Below are 20743 nucleotides of genomic sequence, written 5' to 3' on the forward strand. Positions count from 1 at the left end.
AAAGATCTTCTTGGCCATTCAGAAATACTGTATAGATCAAAGATATAGCCGCTGTTCGAAAAAGCGTGTAGAAAAGTTTAAGACGATCAAAGCTCCCCATGGACATTAATTTGGTTTTTTGCAAACTTGAATCTGTACTCGTATAGGATCTAATAGACCAAAGAGCTTAACGTCAATTTACACCAGGTGGGTACATATCCACAAAAATCTCTTCATTACCACTACCACATTGATTACGAAAAATAGAATGAGAAATTAACCTTTTTATCGGCTCTACTGTACTTTGTATCGAAATTATTTTTTTAATCTTTTAGACTACTTATATGTAAAAATTAACGAAAAATAGTTGAAGCTGAATGACAGTTTTAAATGAAATGTTGAATGTTTTAACAAAGAGGTAATAACATAGTCACCGCTAACTGGAGGCATACTAGAATACCATTATAGTAATAGGCTATATAAATGAGATAAATGAGTATGGTTAAATTATTTAATTGAGGTGGAAAATAAAATATTTTTACCAAAAAAACTGAATCGATTCCAAAAAATAAATAAGGAACTCACTATAAATTGAAAAATAATCAAACTTAGATTTTTAACACAAAAAAAAACGTTTTAAAATAAAATATGTACGTAATAATCATTGTAATAACTAAATTAAAATGAACAAAAAACGTATTTAACCTATCTACTACACGTATTTTATTTACTATTTTATGCACACAATTTCGCTTAATACCTACCTAAGTCTACTTATCTATTTACACTATTATTTTACTACTACCAACTGAGAAGCTTTAAATCGGTTCAGAGTCAAAACAATACAAAAATAATAGTAAGATTTCGTTACATATACACAAAATTAAATTACGAACAAACCATATCTAATTATTTGCTTGGCGCCGACTTTATAATGATCAGTTGGTAGTAGTTAAAATAAAAAAAAACTTTTTTTTTCGTGTTAAAATTCTAAGTTTGATTATCTTTTAATTTTTAGTGAGTTTCTTAATTATATTTTGAAGTCGGTTAAATTTTTTTATGAAAAATATTTAATTTTTCTGCTTTTGGTGTTAGATATTTACTCAAATTACGCAGTTATTTTATAAGGCATTACAATGGATAGCTCAAGTAAAAGAAATGCCCCTGTGAGGAAAAATATGAATAAAGAGACAATGATTGAAAATTAGTAACGCTTCAAGCCCCGGGGTCCGCTACCTGGTCTAGGTGACAAATTTTCCGACCAAATTGGAACAAAAAAAAATTGCTGTCCACGTTGGGAAACCAATCCGCGAGTTTGTGGTATGATAAGATGGTAAATGCTTAAAAAGCAAACTGAATGGCGTATACACTGATCAATTTCCGATTTTTTGTCACATAAGTTCAGCAATAACATTATAAACAAATATCTGATTATTTTAAATAAAAGTATATGTGAAAACTTCGTATGTGCATTGAAATTTGAGCGTTTTCCTCGATTTCCCCCTTCCCCCCATCATATCCTGATTTAATTCCACCACGGAAGTTGACTCTTTCGAATAAAAAAATTATTTTGAAATTCGGTCCGTAATTGGCGGAGAAATCGACGAACATATATTAAAAAGTATATACAGCCAAACATAGAACCCCCTCCTTTTTGAAGTCGGTTAATAAAGTCATGTTTACAATTATAAATCCCTTTATTTGATGCGGATGGCGTGTAGTGTCACGATGATAGCTTCTAGCTAAAAGTATGTAGAAGATAAAGAAAGAGGCGAACATGCAATTCATTATTTAATATGTTTGCGTTTTTCTATTTTCTCTGGAGTATTTCCTTCCATACATATATATATATATATATATATACATATATATATATATATATATATATATATATATATATATATATATATATATATATATATATATATATACGTATATTACATTGCACCCATTATATTGACCCCGCAATTACAGTTTCTAAGTTGACAAATCATATTTCCTATCAACAAACCAAATATAGTGGCTATATACATCAAATAAATATCAATTAATAAATCTTGATTGATTATCTCACAACAGCAAGCAGAATAGAAAAAAAAACACTGTTTGAATAACTTATTAGTTAATTAATTGACTTCTAAAAAAAACTTACACTAACATTGTATTAGATTACAAATTAGTTCCAGTATAATATAGTATTAAGACGATAATTGACTCACCTTACTGGTGATAATTCTCTGTTACAGCTGCCGCTGAACGTGAATATCCCGGGAGAATTAACTTCGGATCCCGAGTGGAAGCTGGGCGAGGTGGTCCATTTGTGAGTGGCGCTACTGCTGGTGCTGCTTCCCAACGACTGGTGTTTCGTTAACGGCGGAGCCTTTCCAGATATAATTTAACGATAAATTATACGTAGCGATACAAAGGACAATCAGAGGCAACTTACAGCTGATGGTGCGCTTGCTGCCGTGGTGCTACGGCTCGATGCGAAATAAGACCGGGCGGCCGATGAATAATTTGGTACCGTTTCTTTCTCCCACGGTTCTGACGTACTTCGCAAATGTAAAATTGATATGTTTGATCCTCTGAAAAAGAAAGAGAACTGTGTAATTCGAGATTCTGAGTTTACAGTTATTTGTTACTAATATAACTATAACAGAATTTTGAAAACCTTCCCTAGTTACGGTGTCGCAATATATTCGTCGTTTAACAAAAATGAGCCACTAATAAATTGTTGAGAACAGTTTAAAACTGAGTGTACAAATTGGCCGTGTTATAAGCTCGAAAACGACATATAGCCTATTCAAAGTTATTTTGTACATATGTCATCTAAATTTGTGAGGTCAAAACGTCGCTATGTTCTGAGCTTTAGTTCAGTTTGGCTTTGACTTACAACAAAATTCTAATCTAAATAAAATAATTGAACAAAAATATTATCAAAAATAATTTATCTTAACATTATTGTACATCTAAAAATTAATTATTATAGCCACAATACTTTATAGGTTAGAGTTATAACCTCTTATCACTATCAAGAATTTTGTGTTCGTCTGACAACCGGACGACTTTGAGAGGCTCATTCGTATGTGTTCGATCAGACGGCATTGTGAAAATTGTCTGATTTTAAAACGAATTTACAAATTGCGACAGGCAAAACATTAAACATTTTCATGACATATGTACAAAAAGACTTTGAAGACACTATAGTACTGAAATGTTGGGTACAATATATATTAAATGTAATATTTTCCAACAAATTAAGGAATGTTTTCTCTTCTTTCTGGCAACATGATAATACCGTGTTGAGAGAATGATGTTGAAGAACTTTTCGAAGCCCTATGCTGACTGCCGCAGGACTTTCTGTTCGAGTTGCAACAGGGTATACTTCGGAATTCTTGCAATGAGTGGACGATCGTTGTCATAAAAAAGGATTGCTCCGTCTGTGTCTGTTACTCACGATTCTTGATCTTTTTTGGATAAATACGTTGTTAAATTTGTTTAGTTAACGTAAGTAGAAACTTGAACTAATAGTTTCAATTGGTCTTTTTTGTAACAAACTACATCTTGCTAATTTCACTGTATACACCCCAAGGTTTTACGGTCATAAATATTCCGTTTTGATGTCGATGTGAATACCTCTCCTACATAGGGCTAACCTACAGATTTATGGAATTTATCGCAGTTGATTCACTTTTCATCGCAAGCCACAATACCCCATAGGAAACTATACATTTTCGCTCACTTTCGATCTCTTTTTATTTTCTTTCTCATCGCATGTAAACCCCTAGAAATAGTTGATTCATCAGATGCTAATTTTCTGAAAAGGAAACTGTCTAAGAATTTGAGTTGTGTTTTCAAAATAAACTCTTGTAAATCGTTTAAATCAAAACTGACAATTGAGATGTGATGGAGTAGCATCACTGTAAAACGACTGACATTGTAAAACAGTTTGATTATACAGTAAGATTGTGAATCAAACAACAAATGTAGTGAATGTCAAAAAATTAATTTTGAGCGTTCCATGATTAGCGTCAGTGCATACTAAATAACCCAGTAATACTAAATAGTAAACTTATAAATATCAAATCCGTCGAATTTAAAAGTTAGGTTATGTTGTTTACCAGTTGCATATGTTGATATTTCGCATTTTCACTGATAGATATCGCCTTTATTCTAATCTGAATTATTCCTTTTGAGTTCTATTATTTTGCGGAAATGTTATTTAATCTGTGGAATTCCATACTTGGCGTACATGATTTCAAAGTTTTAAGAATGACGAAATAAACCTAGAAGATTAAAATCATAGTCAGTATGCAAATCCAAAATACATTTTTTCTAATGGCGAAAGTTTCTGTAACTATATTTATATCATGAACTAATGATTAAGAATGACCTGGTCGATACGTAGAAAAATGGCACCTAGAACAGCTTAATTAGTATAGAACCATATTGTTTGAATGATGTTTGAAAATCTTCGTAATCCTGTCAATTTTTCGATATAGAATTTAAGTTCTGGTATTGTCAGGTTAATTGTTAATAAATGGTATTGTCAGGAAGGAATGAAATAAATTAAAACTCCAAATGACCTGAAGCAATGTTTCGTGAATGCGGTATGTTGGAAAAAACTGCGGTAATCAGTTTACAGTTGATGAACAAATCCAGAGACGCAGATAACAATAGCTTGGACATGATTGATGAATGAACCGTAACGGAAATCTGCGCAGGTTTCTGTGGTAAGATCCTCCTTCTTTTAAATAGTTGATTCAATGAGCAGCTTAAAGAAGACTTGGATAAGTATCATAGTATCGATTTAGAAAATAAGGATAGCCCTGGCAGCACCAAGAGAGTTTTCTGAGATGTAATGCTGATAATAAATTATTAATGTAAATTTTCTAAATTACATTATATTGAAAATTAAATTCATTAATGTTTCTTTAACATTATTCCGGTGAGACCTAGTAGTTTTAAATCAATTTTTGTGGAATAAATAGTAAATAGAGCTAAGTTGGTGTTAGCGATAAATTATACATCAGCAAATTTAGGAAGCATTCGACTCGTACGTAATTTAATTATAGCCATGAATATTTATCATTTATTTTCACCCGTTGACCCTTCGCGCTTTGTAAATTCGCGTCTCTTCGCTGAGCGCTTTTGTTAGGAAAGTTAGGTGTATTTTAAAAATGCAAACAAGTTACGATGCATTTTTGATACAATTTTAATAGGTTTGACGTGGCCCGTCTGCCTACCCGTCGCCGGTATACGTAAAAATACGGGTCGCTGTTTATTTTATGAGGGAAACGTGTGAAAAATTGAAAACGTCGCTGGTGAACTGGCCCTATCAGGAAAAATGCATTGCTGCCAATAGAATGCAAAATAAATATCGATGTAATTTTATTATATATAAATAACATTGTTAAGCTTCTATATAAATTGCAATTCTGATTTATTGAGTAGTGTAAATTCTTATATTGTTTGATTTTTTTTTAAATTTACAGTTTTTTTTATACCTTTGGCGGATGTCAAATTGGTATAAAATGTTAATAGCCTTAATGATATATACCAAAGTAATCCGACGGCTGCCAGATAATTCATCAGACGCTCAAGGTTTTTTAACTGGAGAAGCTGTTCTATGGATCCCTCTGGGCCAAAGAACCGCCACTGGAGGGCGTACCCATGGTACCCAACCAACTGATTACAAGATGTATTTGATGCTTAGCTGAGATCTGCACTTATCACAAATTGTGGGTTTTCTAACTTATGAAGTCGATCACCTTTAAAAATGTGTGGTGATGTTTCTTCGTCGTATTTTAATTTTCGGTTGTTTTTTTCAACGATTGAATTGTGAAAATTTTGATGTCAAGCATACAGGACGGCTTGGAGAATCAAAAATATTCGTAAGAGGCGGACCATATCAATTGATACTGAAGTGGAATATTCAACACCATAATATACTGCCGGCCATATAGTGGGATCAGCAAGATTAAGATTTATACGAGTTGCGAAAATCAATTGAAGTTAATTTAGGTCAAGTATATTTTGAGTGAAGTTTATATTGCTAATATTCTAAGTTAGCGAAAAAGTCCAACATATTCATAAAATATTAAAAAGCCTAATAAGGATTAAATACATTTTTTAATGTCTGTTATTAGTCATTTCTCAGAATTATTTCAGAAGAATGTAATATATTAAGATAAGTTTGATGTATGTATTAAAATGTTTTTTTTATATTTTTTGAACTTTTCTTTATAAAGTAACTAACGCCTTATATCTTAATATATATAGTTCTACTATGCGTGTGTATGTAACTGAACTCTCTAATAGGTTTGATATAATTTTTGTGTGTGTTTTATTCATTTCGAGGTAGATGGCAGCGACAAAGTTTTCAGGATTTTTTAAAAATATTTTTCATTACAACTGGCATATTTCTCACACTATAAAATTTAGCATGTTAGCCCCCGCAAGAATGGCTGTTGCTATGTGTAAATAAAATTAAACTTAATATTATATTAATGTTTTATTTGTAATACTAAAAGTAATTCGTGCTATCTTCGACAGCTTAATCTATATTGAGCTTAATTTCCATGTCACTAATGTATTCATCAGGCCCCGCAAATATCTGCTAACTTAGCCCTTTCATAGGTTATAGTGTGTTTTACATTCTACAGTGTCTCTTAATTTACAGTAAAAAAACTTGTTCTTATTTTGATCTTTTTTTCAGTGGTTGGTCCTATTGCGATGAAACTTTTTGAGCGTAGTTATGTAAATTTGAGATTGAGATTAATTGATTTTTTATATTGTATAATATAATAATATATTTTACCGTACATTTTTATATATTTTACGTTATTTAAAAAAAAAATTATATATTTTAAAGTCTCCTTTTACCAACTATGGATTTATCTGAACTGGGCAACAGTAGGAGGACCGTCCCATCGCCTTTACCACTCCGCCACCAAACCGGCTATTTTACGTTATATACATTAGTTAAACATTAAATCAATGTTCAAGCGAGACAACGTCTATTGGGTATGCTTGTATTTATATATCAAAATGGCAACTTTTGACGAGATAAACGCGCATAACAAACCTATGCGTTATTTCATAACGAAATCAGTTTTTAATTTTTTACAAGCAGAGCGCGAGTTTTCCGCGTGAAATCCAATTTAAATTACATGTTCTATATTAATTATAGCTGTATAAACAGAACAAATGCCGCAACACGTGATGTGGAAAAAACTGAATGTGCAGATATTAAACCTGCTTCGATTTCCTGCTATTACTAGTTTGGTAAATAACTGTGTCGATAAGTTAACGGATGATTATACATATGAAAAACCTACTAATTATTAATTATTTCATAGAAATTGAATAATTGATGAAAGAGGCACTCAGTCTTCATATATTTCATATATTTTATTTTATTTATATCAAAATAGGCTCCGTACATATAATATATGAATTGAAATAATTAAGCTAATTGCTATTCGACCAAATAAAAGATGTAGTTCAACAAAAGTTTTTTATAAAAATATACACATTAAACTATACGTTGTTGTATTACGTCTTCCTCCCTGTCACTGCATATTTAATCCAATTAAGTTGATGGGGGGTATTATAAAGAATTATTACAATATATATTCAAGTCGAGATGGATATTCAAGCCAGAGCTGTCTATATTTATGTAAACAGGCATTGTCGAAAATAACACCTTCGGTTTGGGTGAGTTTGATCAGACATATTGAAGAAGAAATTGCCAAATTGTGGAATCGTGAGGGAGTTTTTGTTCGATTAGAAATAAACAGCTTATTTAATTACTTGAGTAGTGAGTCTGAAAATGAGAATGATTGAATGAATCTTTATGAATGGTGGTTTATGATTTAATGCTGACAATTACTAAGATAGGGTGATAAAAGAACTAAAGGTCAGTATAGAGTTAATACTCTTTAAATGTAGAAAATTCTATTATAGAATGTGAAAGCCTCATGTATGTGTATGTTATTGTTCAGAATATACTTGAACGTTTGGTTTAAATGTCTGAAGAGAGATATAATACTGACAGTTTTGCATATATGGCATCTTTGATCCCTCCATCTTTGATAATTGATTTTGCAAATTGCGAAAACAACTTTTCTGTTATAGAACTATGTTAGCGATGCTTCAAAACTTTAGTCCAGGATAAAGATACGTAGTTGCATACAAATGTTTAAGGGATTAAATAGATTAAATTGTTCAAACAATTATTTTCTGATATCAAACATAAATTTACGATCATACCACAGCAGGACTCGAACCCGCTATTATCGCGACAGTAAAAAGACTGTCCTATCGCATTTACCACTGCGCCAACCAAGCCGGAATTTTATATACTTACTCCTATTGGTCAATATATATAGTAGACTGGAGAACTAGTTTTTTTAGTAATGCCTCATGGATATTTGTCGAAATATTGCAATATTGCCGCATCAACTCTTAGTTTTAGTTCAGTTTGGCTTTGACATACAAGAACATTGTAAACTAAATAAAATAATTGAACAAAAAGGTTATCAAATGTAATTTATAATAACATTACAGAATATCTGAAAGCTAGAGTTAATTATACAGCCACAATAATTTATAGGTAAGAGTCAAAACCTCTTAACATTATTTAAGAATATAGTCTTTTTTTTGTAAATAGTTTAAACTTAATATCGATGGATAATTATGAGTTTTTTATTATAAGCTTAATAATCACAATTAATTAATAAAAATTAGATGTTTTCTTGAAATATGTAAAAACATTCTTTTATTTATACAGATGTAACAAATAAAGCAAAACTGATGAAACAATTACATTACAATTACAGACCCTCAAATTACATACACACACTTATTTGAAAACTAATTTGGTAAGAGTTTTTGTCCTCAGGATCCATATCTGTACCACGCAAAATATTATACAAACAAGAGTCTATATAATTGGAAATCTGATGGGGGACAACAGTATTTAGGAAAAATTTTATAGACATTTAAAAAAAATTAATCCTTAACGTAATATATTTTTAATTAAAAAGAAAATAAAATGCTACTATCACCGACATTTTTATTGAATTCCCAAATTTGTTTAAAAGAATATGTTTCTGTGCCACTGATATTACATATAAAATAAATTAACTAAATTAATAGAATGACAATCTAAGCAGTTGTTCGTGAGGGGGGTTACTAAACAAATAGTCCTTTGTTGACCATATTCATTAGGGTCCTTTTACACACCTGATGACATTGCACGTTTTAGTTTACTTTTAAGCGAATAGGAATCATTTTATTAGTCGTAAATTCGTGATCTAACTGATTACCTGACCTTTCAATATCAAAATTGTTAAGGTAATTTTAATATGTCGTCTCTATTATATAAATAGAAACATAAAATATAAATATATATAAATAGAAACATAGACTTCGTCTACTGTTAACATTATTTCAAATGTTAAAATGAACTCAAAAATTAGTTTTACCCAAAAAAATTACTATCAAAGTATGCAAAATTGGCAATACCTGTTCTTCAATATGCTTTATAATTTTGTGGATTATAGTTACATAATTAAGTTTATATTAAAGAACCAATTTTTGTCACAACTTCAACCTATTTATGTTAAAAGTGTGGTTGTATGCTCATGGAAACGCCCGTAGTGACAACTTTTCGTTATAGCTCTATATGATGTCGACCGTCTGTTACAACTTTGAATATCAAACTTCCATTTGCATCTGAAGATCAATTTCGCAACAGAGTTATGTAATGAATTCGTTCTTGTTTTGTTTTTCAGTGCGGAATATATCTGAAGGGTACTTGAAGCCCGAAGAACATCTGTATCGCTGAATATAGTATCATCGTCAGCACTTAACACATAGGCCAAACACTAAAGGATTAAACACTAAAGGTGTTTTTATAAAATATTTCACATAAATGTTTCCACTGCTATAATATTATTGGAAAGAGATCTTAGAGGAAAGAGATGGAAATAAGCATTATTAAAACGTCGAAACCAATAATCAAATGCTGTTATCGATAGAGGAATTGACTTAATCAGTACTTGTTTATTATTGAACAGAAAAAGTACAATTTAATACAAATGTTAACATAATTTTCGTAACGTTTTCAAATCCGTTCAAAAATTAAACCATAATATTGAGAAAGTAAGAATAGTTCGTATTTTATTTTTATTCAAAGATCATATTTAGTTTGATAAAATCTGTAACAATTTGATAATGATAAACGTTGATGTTAATAAATAAAAATTAAACATTTTTAGGATCTAAGACAGGAAACAAATTATCGTCGATAACGAGTCACAATTCTATAAAAATCCCACGTCTAATGGACATTGAACTTGTTTAATTCAGACGGTGGGCAGTGTCACCTTATATAAGCTAAATCTCGCGGTTTTGGATACCCACTATGTCGCCTAACTAGTGTTGTCCCCCACCAGTTTTCCCATTATGTAGCCTCTTGTTTGTATAATATTTTGCGTGGTACATATATCGACCCTGAGGATAAAAACTCTTACCAAATTAGTTTTGAAATAAGTGTGTCTACGTAATTTGAGGGTCTTGGCTAATTGTTTCATCAGTTTTGCTTTATTTTTACATCTGTATAAATAAAAGAAAGTTTTTACGTATTTCAAGAAGACATCTAATATTTAACAATTATCTGACTATTAAATGTATAATAAAATAAGCATAATTATTCATCGATATTAAGTTTAAATTATTTAGAGAAAATATTATATTCTTAAATAGTGTTAAGAGGTTTTAACTCTTACTTATAAGTTTTTGTGGCTGTATAATTAGCTCTAGTTTTCAGATATATTGTAATGTTATATAAATTATATTTGATAACATTTTTGTTCAATTATTTTATTTAGAATTTTCTTGTATGTCAAAGCCAAACTGAACTAAAACTCAGAGTTGATGCGGCAACATTGCAATATCTCGACGTCACAAATATCCATGACGCATTACTAAACAACTTTGAATAGACTATATATGTTTTAACTGATATATCGTGTAAACATATATTTAACTTAATTTGAATTGGGGACTAGAAAAAATCAGAATATATGTGATTAGTGATAATAATCAAACGTTAGAATCTGGCAAACGTTCTTTTGGCGCTTATTTTTACAAATTTCTAACTGTTGTTTAAAACCTGATAAACTGATAAAATTTTTATTTAAAATACCAAAGCCATTAAATAATCAGGTTCTGATCAGTTACTTTGAACATGTATGAGATAATGAGAGCCCCCATCTTACCTGTAAAATGCGTTAGAGAGCCAAATATTCACACTATTAAATATTAAGCTGATACATTTTTATTTCAAATATTTCTTAGTGTGAAAGCAGTTAAATACAAAGAGCGGTACAAAACAAAGCAGGTGAACAAGAATACCTATATGAATTATATTTGTATAAATATTATGCAACACAATTGTTTTAGAGAAAATATGGTTCTTTGAGGTATGTAAATAATCTCTTCATATACTCTTAGGAAATATAGGATTTAAGTAGTGTAATTATTATCCACGAAAAGATCTCATGGGACTTTAAGGTATATTTATAAGAATACCATTTTTAAAAGCTTATAATAACATTAATGAATATTTTTTATATATATTTTCAAAATTGAATATTGGGCCACTTCTCTCAAAACGCTAATAAATAATGTAAGACCGCAAAAATTGATTGAAGAAGTGATGTTGTTGGTGTTTTATATAATTTACATGTTTGGAAACAAGCCAAAAATATATACGCTGTAGAAAGAAGCATTATCTACAATACATACAAAAAAAAAACAGCATCTGGAATTGTTAACAAGTGTTCGATCGATTATAAATTAAAAATTTGGTAATTAACTTTAATAGTGATTCTGATAGTGAAAGAAATATTTTGTGCGGCGTGGGCTTATGGCCCAATGCTGATAATTAATAATATAGTGATATTTATAGAGATATGCCAGATACGTCAAATACGTTAGGGAGAAGGCAGTGATTAAATCTAGTTTTATCGAGAAATATGTAGACAGGCTGTAACAGAAGAAATTCAGAAGACATTCAGAGATATCAAAATGAATTATCAAAGAAACACAAAGTAAAAAAGAACTAAACATAAAAACAAAAACAGGCTCTGTAATGAAAGTAAAATACAGTACCTGGATATACAACTATTGATTAAGTAGATTAGGCATGCATCAGATATCACTACATGCCCTAGAACTCTTTATAAAGAAATTCATAGGTGCTTGGGAAAAAAAAACACCTATTGTGGTAACTATTGTGGCTGTTTAATTAACTGTAGCTTAAGTCCTTAAATATTATGTGCATTAGATGTATTAACAGGTCAATTCAATAGTCCCCGGCCTGACACGTAGATGGCGCTACCAGAATCAAATCCATACGTTTTTTAGTTAGAACTAACCTTCAAAAGATGCGCGTATAAATTTGACAGCAGTTGGGTCATTAATTTTTGAATTATAGCATTTTGAGTTAAGCAACTTTTGTTATTGTGAAAAAATTGAATAAAAAGGAATTTCGAGTGTTGATACAATATTGATGTTGAAGTAAAAAGTACAGTTGAAGCAAAAACTTGGCTTGATTCCGAGTTTCTGGACACTGCTTCCATCACATGGACACACACCATCGAGGATTGGTATGCTAAGTTTAAACGTGTGAAATGAGCACCGAAGACGGTGAGCACAGTGGACGCTCAAAAGAGGTTGTTATATCAACTGAACGTGTACATCATATCATTCACGAATATTTGGGTATGAGTGTTCAAAGTGGACAAATCGTATTACAAAATTGGTGTCGAAAAGTTGGAGGGTCGCTATAATCAATGTATGACCCTTGAAGGGAGTTATGTTGAATAAGAGAAACTAATTTTGCCAAAAAATGTGTTTTACTATGGTAGGCAATAGACATTTGACCTGTTATAATGTAAAAATAAACTATACTCGATAACGTTATTTTTGTTTCAATGTTTTATTTATATTTTGTTATATCGTGCATTTGCTGTTTTACTGGAAGGACTATAGACAGCAGCATATGCTGACTAATTCAATTTAGTTCATATAGTTCAGTTCGGCCTTGACCCCTTTTTTCACACACTCCTTCGTCGAAGTCGTCCAGTTCCACGCAACGTTCGAAAACCGAAACCGGTCGGGTTTCCGGAAAAGTTTGTTCGGGATCGAAGACGGGTGAAAAAAAGGTCAAAGGGCGAGACCGAAAAAAGTGGCCGGAAAAAGCGTCGCCGAAGGACAAGACAAACAACGTTGGCGCGAAGAACCGTCCGGGCTCTTATCGCGGTTCCTCCGCTTTCCGACGTTCTGTTTTCGCTCCGGCTCCAACAATAATATTTTCGTTTCGCGAACGGTTTTCCATTTTCCTCGACCGTCTATTTTCCTTCGTGATTGGATTATGCCGTGGGAGTCGGTTTCGATACGCGGCAAGTGTCGTTTCGTTCTCTCGACGTTATGATACGTTACCGGCGAATTTTAACTTATCTGTTTTGGTTTATCCGCGGTTTTACGTAATTTATTTTGTCGAGCAAATAAAGCGAGACATCACGAGTTACTTTTAGCTCAGAAGATAAAATATATGTCCTGTAATATAATAATTTATATGGCAATATTTACTCATAATGTACTACTTTCAATTGTTTTTAAAATAGAAGCTTCATAGAGTCCAAGTAGTCTTAAAGAGATCGAGTATCTGTCAATATACTCAGACTATATTGCGTTGTATTTTATGCATTTGTTATATAACATATATGTCAAATTTTATATTAACTTAGCAACTTTAGCTGAATATTTTCGTTGCTTGCTTTAATTGGAACAAATGTGAATCGCATTACTGTGGAAGTTTATAGTGATAATGTTTCATTTAATAAATTATACCGAAAATAATTTCGGTATTTTAAACATGACAGTTTTAGTATTTAAGCCTTGTTCTGAACACCATGGACAGTAAAGGATTGAGCGCAAAGAATTGAATGCGCAATGCAAAAGATCAAAAAAAGGACTTATGATACCTACACCGAGTACATAATATATACGCGTCATTATTTAACAAATATATGTGAGTTATAAATTAACGTAATAAATTAACGTCCATGTTGAAACAACGATATCGATAATAGAGATGTTAATAGAGATGAGCAAAGTACAACATATTGTGATGAAAGATGGGATACAGTGAAGAATCGATGGACAATTAAGAGTAGAAAATTAGGGATGCCGAAAATATATCATTATATTTGGCTAATATTTTTTTAACCCATATATCAATATTAAAAACAGGATTATTTCTTAAATATTTTAAAAACATTGAAATTATTTTTAAAAAATCATTAAAATTCATAAATTTTAATTGAATTTTACAGCAATATATTTAGTTGTTACATATTTCCAAGTATTTCCAAGACTGACTTTTACCTTAAAATGTGTTATTATCAGCTGAATGCCGCTATTTTCTTTTGCAACTGAAACTGGCGATCTCTAGTATAAATGAGAGGTTTTTTTCTGATATAAAGCTATTATTATTATTGCTTAGTTTCTGTATTGTGGTGTTTTTCTCAGTATATCATTATGTATGTTAATATAAAGACTAAGTCTATTAATTAATTTAAAATTTTATAAATACGGCCAAAAAATCTAGTGATTTCGAATACTGTTTTTATTCACTAATCCTACTTATAGAGTTAGGTATTATATTGTGATTTGCTATTATAGTTTTAAATTTTAATACAGTAGGCAATAATGGATACGATATAACGGAATCATCTAGTTATGATTATTGTCAAACCAGCGAACTTATATTTGGATAAATTTCATGAAGATGAGCATCTACTCTACTATTTATTTTAATTTTGCTAATTGGATATAATTGTATAATAATGAATTAAATTTTAGAGCAAGCTGATCTTGTGAAAGTAAAATTCAGATAAATATTATTTGATTCGTTATGTGGGAGTGAGCGAAATCAACAAGAAACATTGACATTTGTAATTCTAAAATCTGGAAACATAATTTGATATTAATTTGTGAATTCAAGAAAATATATAATTTTCTTAAAATATGCATATAATCTACAAGAACTGGCAATGTGTCAAATTTAAATTTTAGTGCGCATGTCCTACGTCCCTCTCGGTAGAGACTTAGTAGGAGAACTTTTTGAGAGGGAAGAGATTTAGGCTTTTTAATTTACCGTATATTTATTATATTGTAAATAAAAAGAAATTTATTGTAAATTTATATTATGAAATAAGAAAAAATAATGTAGTTGTGAATCATTGTTACGTTAATTGAAGTAAGTTATTCTATCCAAACAACGTTCGGACAAAACTACATCTTCTCTTAATTTCAGCATGTCCATGAACAATTTCATGGTTTTTTAAAGAGAGTACCTGGTTCATGCATTTTTTGTGCCTAGTTGGAATATCAATTTAAACATTTTTATATATATTTGAATTTTCTGACTGACAAAACATCAACCGATTTTCGGGTTTATCAACGTTTGTCCAAAATAAGTGTAAATAAATTGCGGGATTTTTTTATAAATGAATGCTTGAATATGTACTCGAACTGAATTTCAGCTCAAAAGGAACAGGAAACAAAACCAAAAGATGCTAGATGAGATTCCGCTGAAACGTCGTCAAAATATTAAAGGTTCTTTTAAAAATGAAATTAGGATGCGGTCTTACAAAGACAGATGATGAATATTTTGATTAACTAAAATCGGCAGTTGTTGGCTCATAATGACACATGTACCACTAAGAAGATGCTTGAGAAAGATGACACAAAAAAGACTTCGGAAAGCAAAGGGTCTATTGTAATGAATATATGTATGGAATTACTGAAATATGGACGAATTAAGTTGAATAAATTAGTTTTTGTTAGATAACCCATACATAGACAATATTAGTTAGATTTAAATTAAATTATCTCCTGGATTTTACGTCTTCTTGTCATTTTTGATACTATGTTAGAATAATTTTTAACCCACACTTTTTAATATTTTGGAGCGGACTAATTATTTCTTATGATCATATATTATATTGATTCCTATATTCCTATAATTAATTTTGAAAATTTCGACATATAAATTAATGGATTGAGCATATGAGTTTCATTAAGATAAAGTATATAAACATTTTAAAGCAGTTAACTGACTACCTCATGCTCCTAATATGTCTGGAGCAATGTATATTTAATCATTAATTTGCCTACAGAAATAGGACGGAATCGATGGATCTGGCATCAAAAAGCGCGTTCTGACCGCCCGAAAGGGGTGAAGGAGATTGGTCCTAATTTCAAATTTAAATTGGTTTGTTATAAAAACGGTTCCAGAGTTAAAAGTCAAACGGACAAACGACTGTTCTAATTTAGTTGAAGGAATGCTTGTGAATAAATTAGAAGGTTTTTGTTGTAAACCGTTAATTATGCCATTTATCATTAACAGTTTTTATATAAAATGGTTTTCAAAGATTTAGCCCCCTGTATTCAACAGTATTCATTAAAATGGGGAAATTAATTCACGCTTCTCTATCAACTGAATGTATTCCTTCAATAAAACAGTCAATGTACATTATTGATGACATCGACTATACCTCCAAATTCATTTTGTAACAGTGTAAAATTAGATTGAAACTACCACAGGGTTTTCCCTTCTCGCTTTAGTAATTAGCATTACTGTAGTTAAAAAGAGACATAATTATGCCTGATGCATCGGAAGATGTAACCGCATCATTCTATACAATTCTGTCACCAAATGTTTCCAAAATTCTTCAATAGGTTAGAGCTTATAATTAGAGGTTATATATAATTTAAGGTTATAAGTACAAACGTCAATAAAAACTCAAAAGAAATTATTGACTTATGTGAAAAAGCATTGGAAAAAGTAATATTATTTATTAGTGTTAACATTATATTAAGAAGAAATAATATCCGCCCATATTATTAAATTGAAACTGACACTACTATTAGCTATAGTTCTTAAAATCTTGAAGAAAACAAGCTAGATATTGTAAGGGTTTTTGGAGATAAAACAAAGATGAAAAATATTGTAATACATATTGGAGATTCAAACTGGAATTAAGACAAGATAGCGTAATATAATAAATAATTATTCGAGGCCAAAATCATAAACATAAACTTTGTTTTGGTGTAATTTCTGTTATTTTAGTCTAATATTATTGTAGTATATTATTGATGAATCATATATATGTTTGTTATATCTTCATAAATAAGTTAATGAATGCCCAAGATGGAGTAATGATGTACAAAATCTTGACAAACTTGCCTGGAAGTTTGTTGAAATTATCTCTAAACTCTTTATTGATAGCTCTAGTATGTGAATCGATAATATGTTTCGTGTCTAATATTATTCTAAATATTTTGTTGTATTAGTACATGGCTCTTGGAAAATCTATTTATTCTGTGGTGTGGTGATTTTTTTATGTGTAGTTTCATTCAAGCCTATTCTCAACAGATCCAGCTGTCAATTATGTTTACTGGCGTCTGTAACATTATTGGTACTTCATCGGTCTTTACAGTCTGATATTAGAGAAGCATTGTAATCAAAATTAGTTATTGTATTATTTTGCAAGAACATCACTAGTCCATATTATGTAGCGGAATGATCCCAAAATGCTACGCTATGGTACTCCCGCTTTCATTTTCTTTAATACCGAATAGGTATTTTCATGATTAACCTTGAACATTCCATACGAGATATAAGATTTTGAAAATTCTGACTGGATAACATTTAATTGATGATTAAGTCCCTCGTGCTAGGCCTTATCAAAAGCTTAAAAGAAAATTGAGAGTGCAAATTCCCCTTAACTTATGGTTGAGTGTTTCACCCTAGAGCCAAACTTATATGTTGGGATTATGTTTTAACACATTTCACAGCATTTAAAATATCTGAATTTGTAAAAATTGAGTAATTTGATATTGGAGGTAAGAATTCGAAGGTCCTCGAATGCTGTGTGAAGCTTATGGCAAATATGCTTCATTGATTTTAACATGTGAATACTGATTTCGACGTTTCAAAAGTTGGTAATTTTAATACCGAAGACAAATAACATTCCGTAAACAAATTTGAAGACGAGTTTTTGAAGGCATTACTCGATAAAACTATCAATGGGGATCGCTATGGATTATAATTGGTTGCGTTTAAACCGAACATAGCGCGAAAATATGGCGGAATACGAGCAAAGACAAAAAATGTGCATGATAACGCTCAACCATCAAAATCAGTAAAAATATACATGAAAAAATAAAAATAGATAGTGATATTTCACCCGCCGTATCCTGCAAACCTTGCTCCTTCCTATGATTACTTTTCCCGACATATGAGTCGTGACCTGTCTTAAAAAAATCTTTAAAACGAATTTATAGGCCTACGGTAATTAGGAAACTACCAAAAATTTTACGCACCTATATGTCTTAACCCAAAATGAAAGTGAAATAAATGTTTAAGTTTTACAATTGTTTTACATGGAAGCTGTTTTACTGAATTTCCTGTAATCAAGGGAAATCCTTCTAATAAAAAATAACGTTAATTTATGTCATGTTATTATTGACGTAATTATATGACATAAAATTTAACCTTAACATGCCCCCAATACCCAATCTACAGTCCTTAATTAATTAAATTTATTTCAAGAATTTTAATCAATCCCCTGAAATATTAATTACTTAGGGATAATGTTTATATATGTGGTGTAAGTGACGAGAGAATTTATATGATCAGTCCATTTTAATCGAGTAGTTATAATACCGAGTACCCAATCTAGAACCCTCAAATAATGATATAAGGTTAAAAAATTCCAATACCATCACCTAAAATATTCATATCAACTTCCCGCGCACCACCCCGTATAAGATAAAAACAAATTAATTACTTCGATGTTGGTTATATCAAAGATGATGATTAAAGTTTTAACTCCGGCGCGAAATCAAAAAAAAGGGAGACACGGAGGGGACGAAACTTTTAAATAGCCAACAACGGAAACCGTAATTGTTATAAGTTTTTAATTGTTTGGTGATATAATGGATGGAGAAAATTATTTTATAAGTGGCCGTGACAGCGTAAAGTTGGGAAAAGTTTCCGACTAAAATGGAAGAAAATAATTGGAGAGGAATCGATAGCAGATAATAGAGGGATTGAAATTTTAGTATGAAAAGCAAATTGTTATCTAGGTTTAAGAATAATTTTAATTCGGACTATTTTCGAAATTAATCAGATGAAATTCGGTTGAAATTTATTGCAATAAAATGGATAATTTATTGATTTATTTATTACATTATTAAAATTTTATGTCCCATAAATGATTGGACCAACGGTTTTAATATGTTCAAAATAAGATTTTATTATCCATTAAAAAGCCGTTTTACCGAATAAGTATCTATAGGGATTCATTTTCGCACTTTTATTGATATTGGATTAGTTACATATTTGAATACTTATACTATCATTGGTTTTAAATGATTATTTTTAATTTGTAAAATTGTAAAGAACGGTAGAAAATATTTTATTCAAAGTATTTTTCAACGATACCCGATACTTTTCTCATCATTCAATTTACGGATTCCGTCCCGAATGAGTCTTTTGAGAGTAACATATCTACGAATTGATCAATGTTTATAAGAAGTGAAGCAGTGCTGAGGCAGGTCACGACTCATATGTCGGATCAAGTCGTAGTCAGAAGGGGCAAGGTCCAGAGAATACGGCTGGTGGGGTAGCATTTCCCATCTTAATGACTCCAAGTGTGTTTTCACCAATTTTTGCTGAGAGCGATTCGCATAGATGGAGTGACTTTGTTTTCAGTGTAAAAATCACCACCACTTTTAAAACGTCTCCAGTACTCACATATTAAAATTGGATGGAGTATAGTTACTACAAGTTTTACACATCACTACTATGACCTTCAGTTTTTTTTTCTTCAAATTGAACCAAAAACGTAAGACTCCCTGCAAATGCGATTTACTCGGTCTAATTTCAAAGATCTTCAACGAACTAAAAAAAATTGTTCACGTATGTATCACGTACTGAAAAAATACGCCGGTGGACGCGAAGTTGAAAATCCTTTAAAATTAGTTTATAAGCCCAATACTATAGAGTAAATTGTCTGCTTTTATTTGTTAGTATATGTGGTTATTTTTTATTTCGACATTGCAATTGATTTTATAGGATTACTAGCGACCCGCCCCAGCTTCGCACGGGTGCAATGCTGATACTAAATTAAATACACTACAGAAAAAATATGAACGTTGTATATAAAAACATAGCGGCCCGCTCCGACTTTGCAAGGGCATAAAATATATATGCCTATGTCACATGAAAACATGATTAAAATCGATCCAGTATTTTTGGTTCATTCATTACTGCCCTTGGCCTGCACGCATTAAATTTGGAGTAAAACAATTCCTCTTCCCCTATACTTACTATGAAGATTTCCTGCTATCTTTGGAATATCTAAATTCATACAATTTTTATTACATTACACATTTTTAAACCCAAATTTTAAATTTGTAATATCTCCGAAAATATTTGTTTAATTTACATGCTGTAAGGAACCTATATTAATTGCACACTGTATTTAAGGTACTTAGTTCGATAAGGATTAATGCCGTATTGCTTAAAATAGCTTCGTAAATAAGCCATTTTCTCACGTAAAAAGTAAACAATAAAAATGGTTAATGTGGGTTATCCCTAAAAGATAAACATATA

General features: G+C 30.8%; 1 protein-coding gene across 1 annotated transcript in view; it reads right to left on the reverse strand.

Moving 5' to 3' along the window:
• Positions 1–20743, reverse strand: part of RhoGEF3 (Rho guanine nucleotide exchange factor 3) — a 421983-nt gene that overhangs the window by 354962 nt on the left and 46278 nt on the right. Inside the window, exons 2-3 of the mRNA XM_076419229.1 lie at positions 2426–2564; positions 2199–2359 (exon numbers count right to left, since the gene is read on the reverse strand). Coding sequence (XP_076275344.1) covers positions 2199–2359; positions 2426–2564 — 300 coding nt within the window. The remainder of the gene's footprint in view (positions 1–2198; positions 2360–2425; positions 2565–20743) is intronic.

This window comes from Rhynchophorus ferrugineus, unplaced genomic scaffold (genome assembly GCF_030347505.1).
Source record: "Rhynchophorus ferrugineus isolate W39M unplaced genomic scaffold, kcgeb_rfMv2 rfM1, whole genome shotgun sequence".
Taxonomy (NCBI): Eukaryota; Metazoa; Arthropoda; class Insecta; order Coleoptera; family Curculionidae; genus Rhynchophorus; species Rhynchophorus ferrugineus.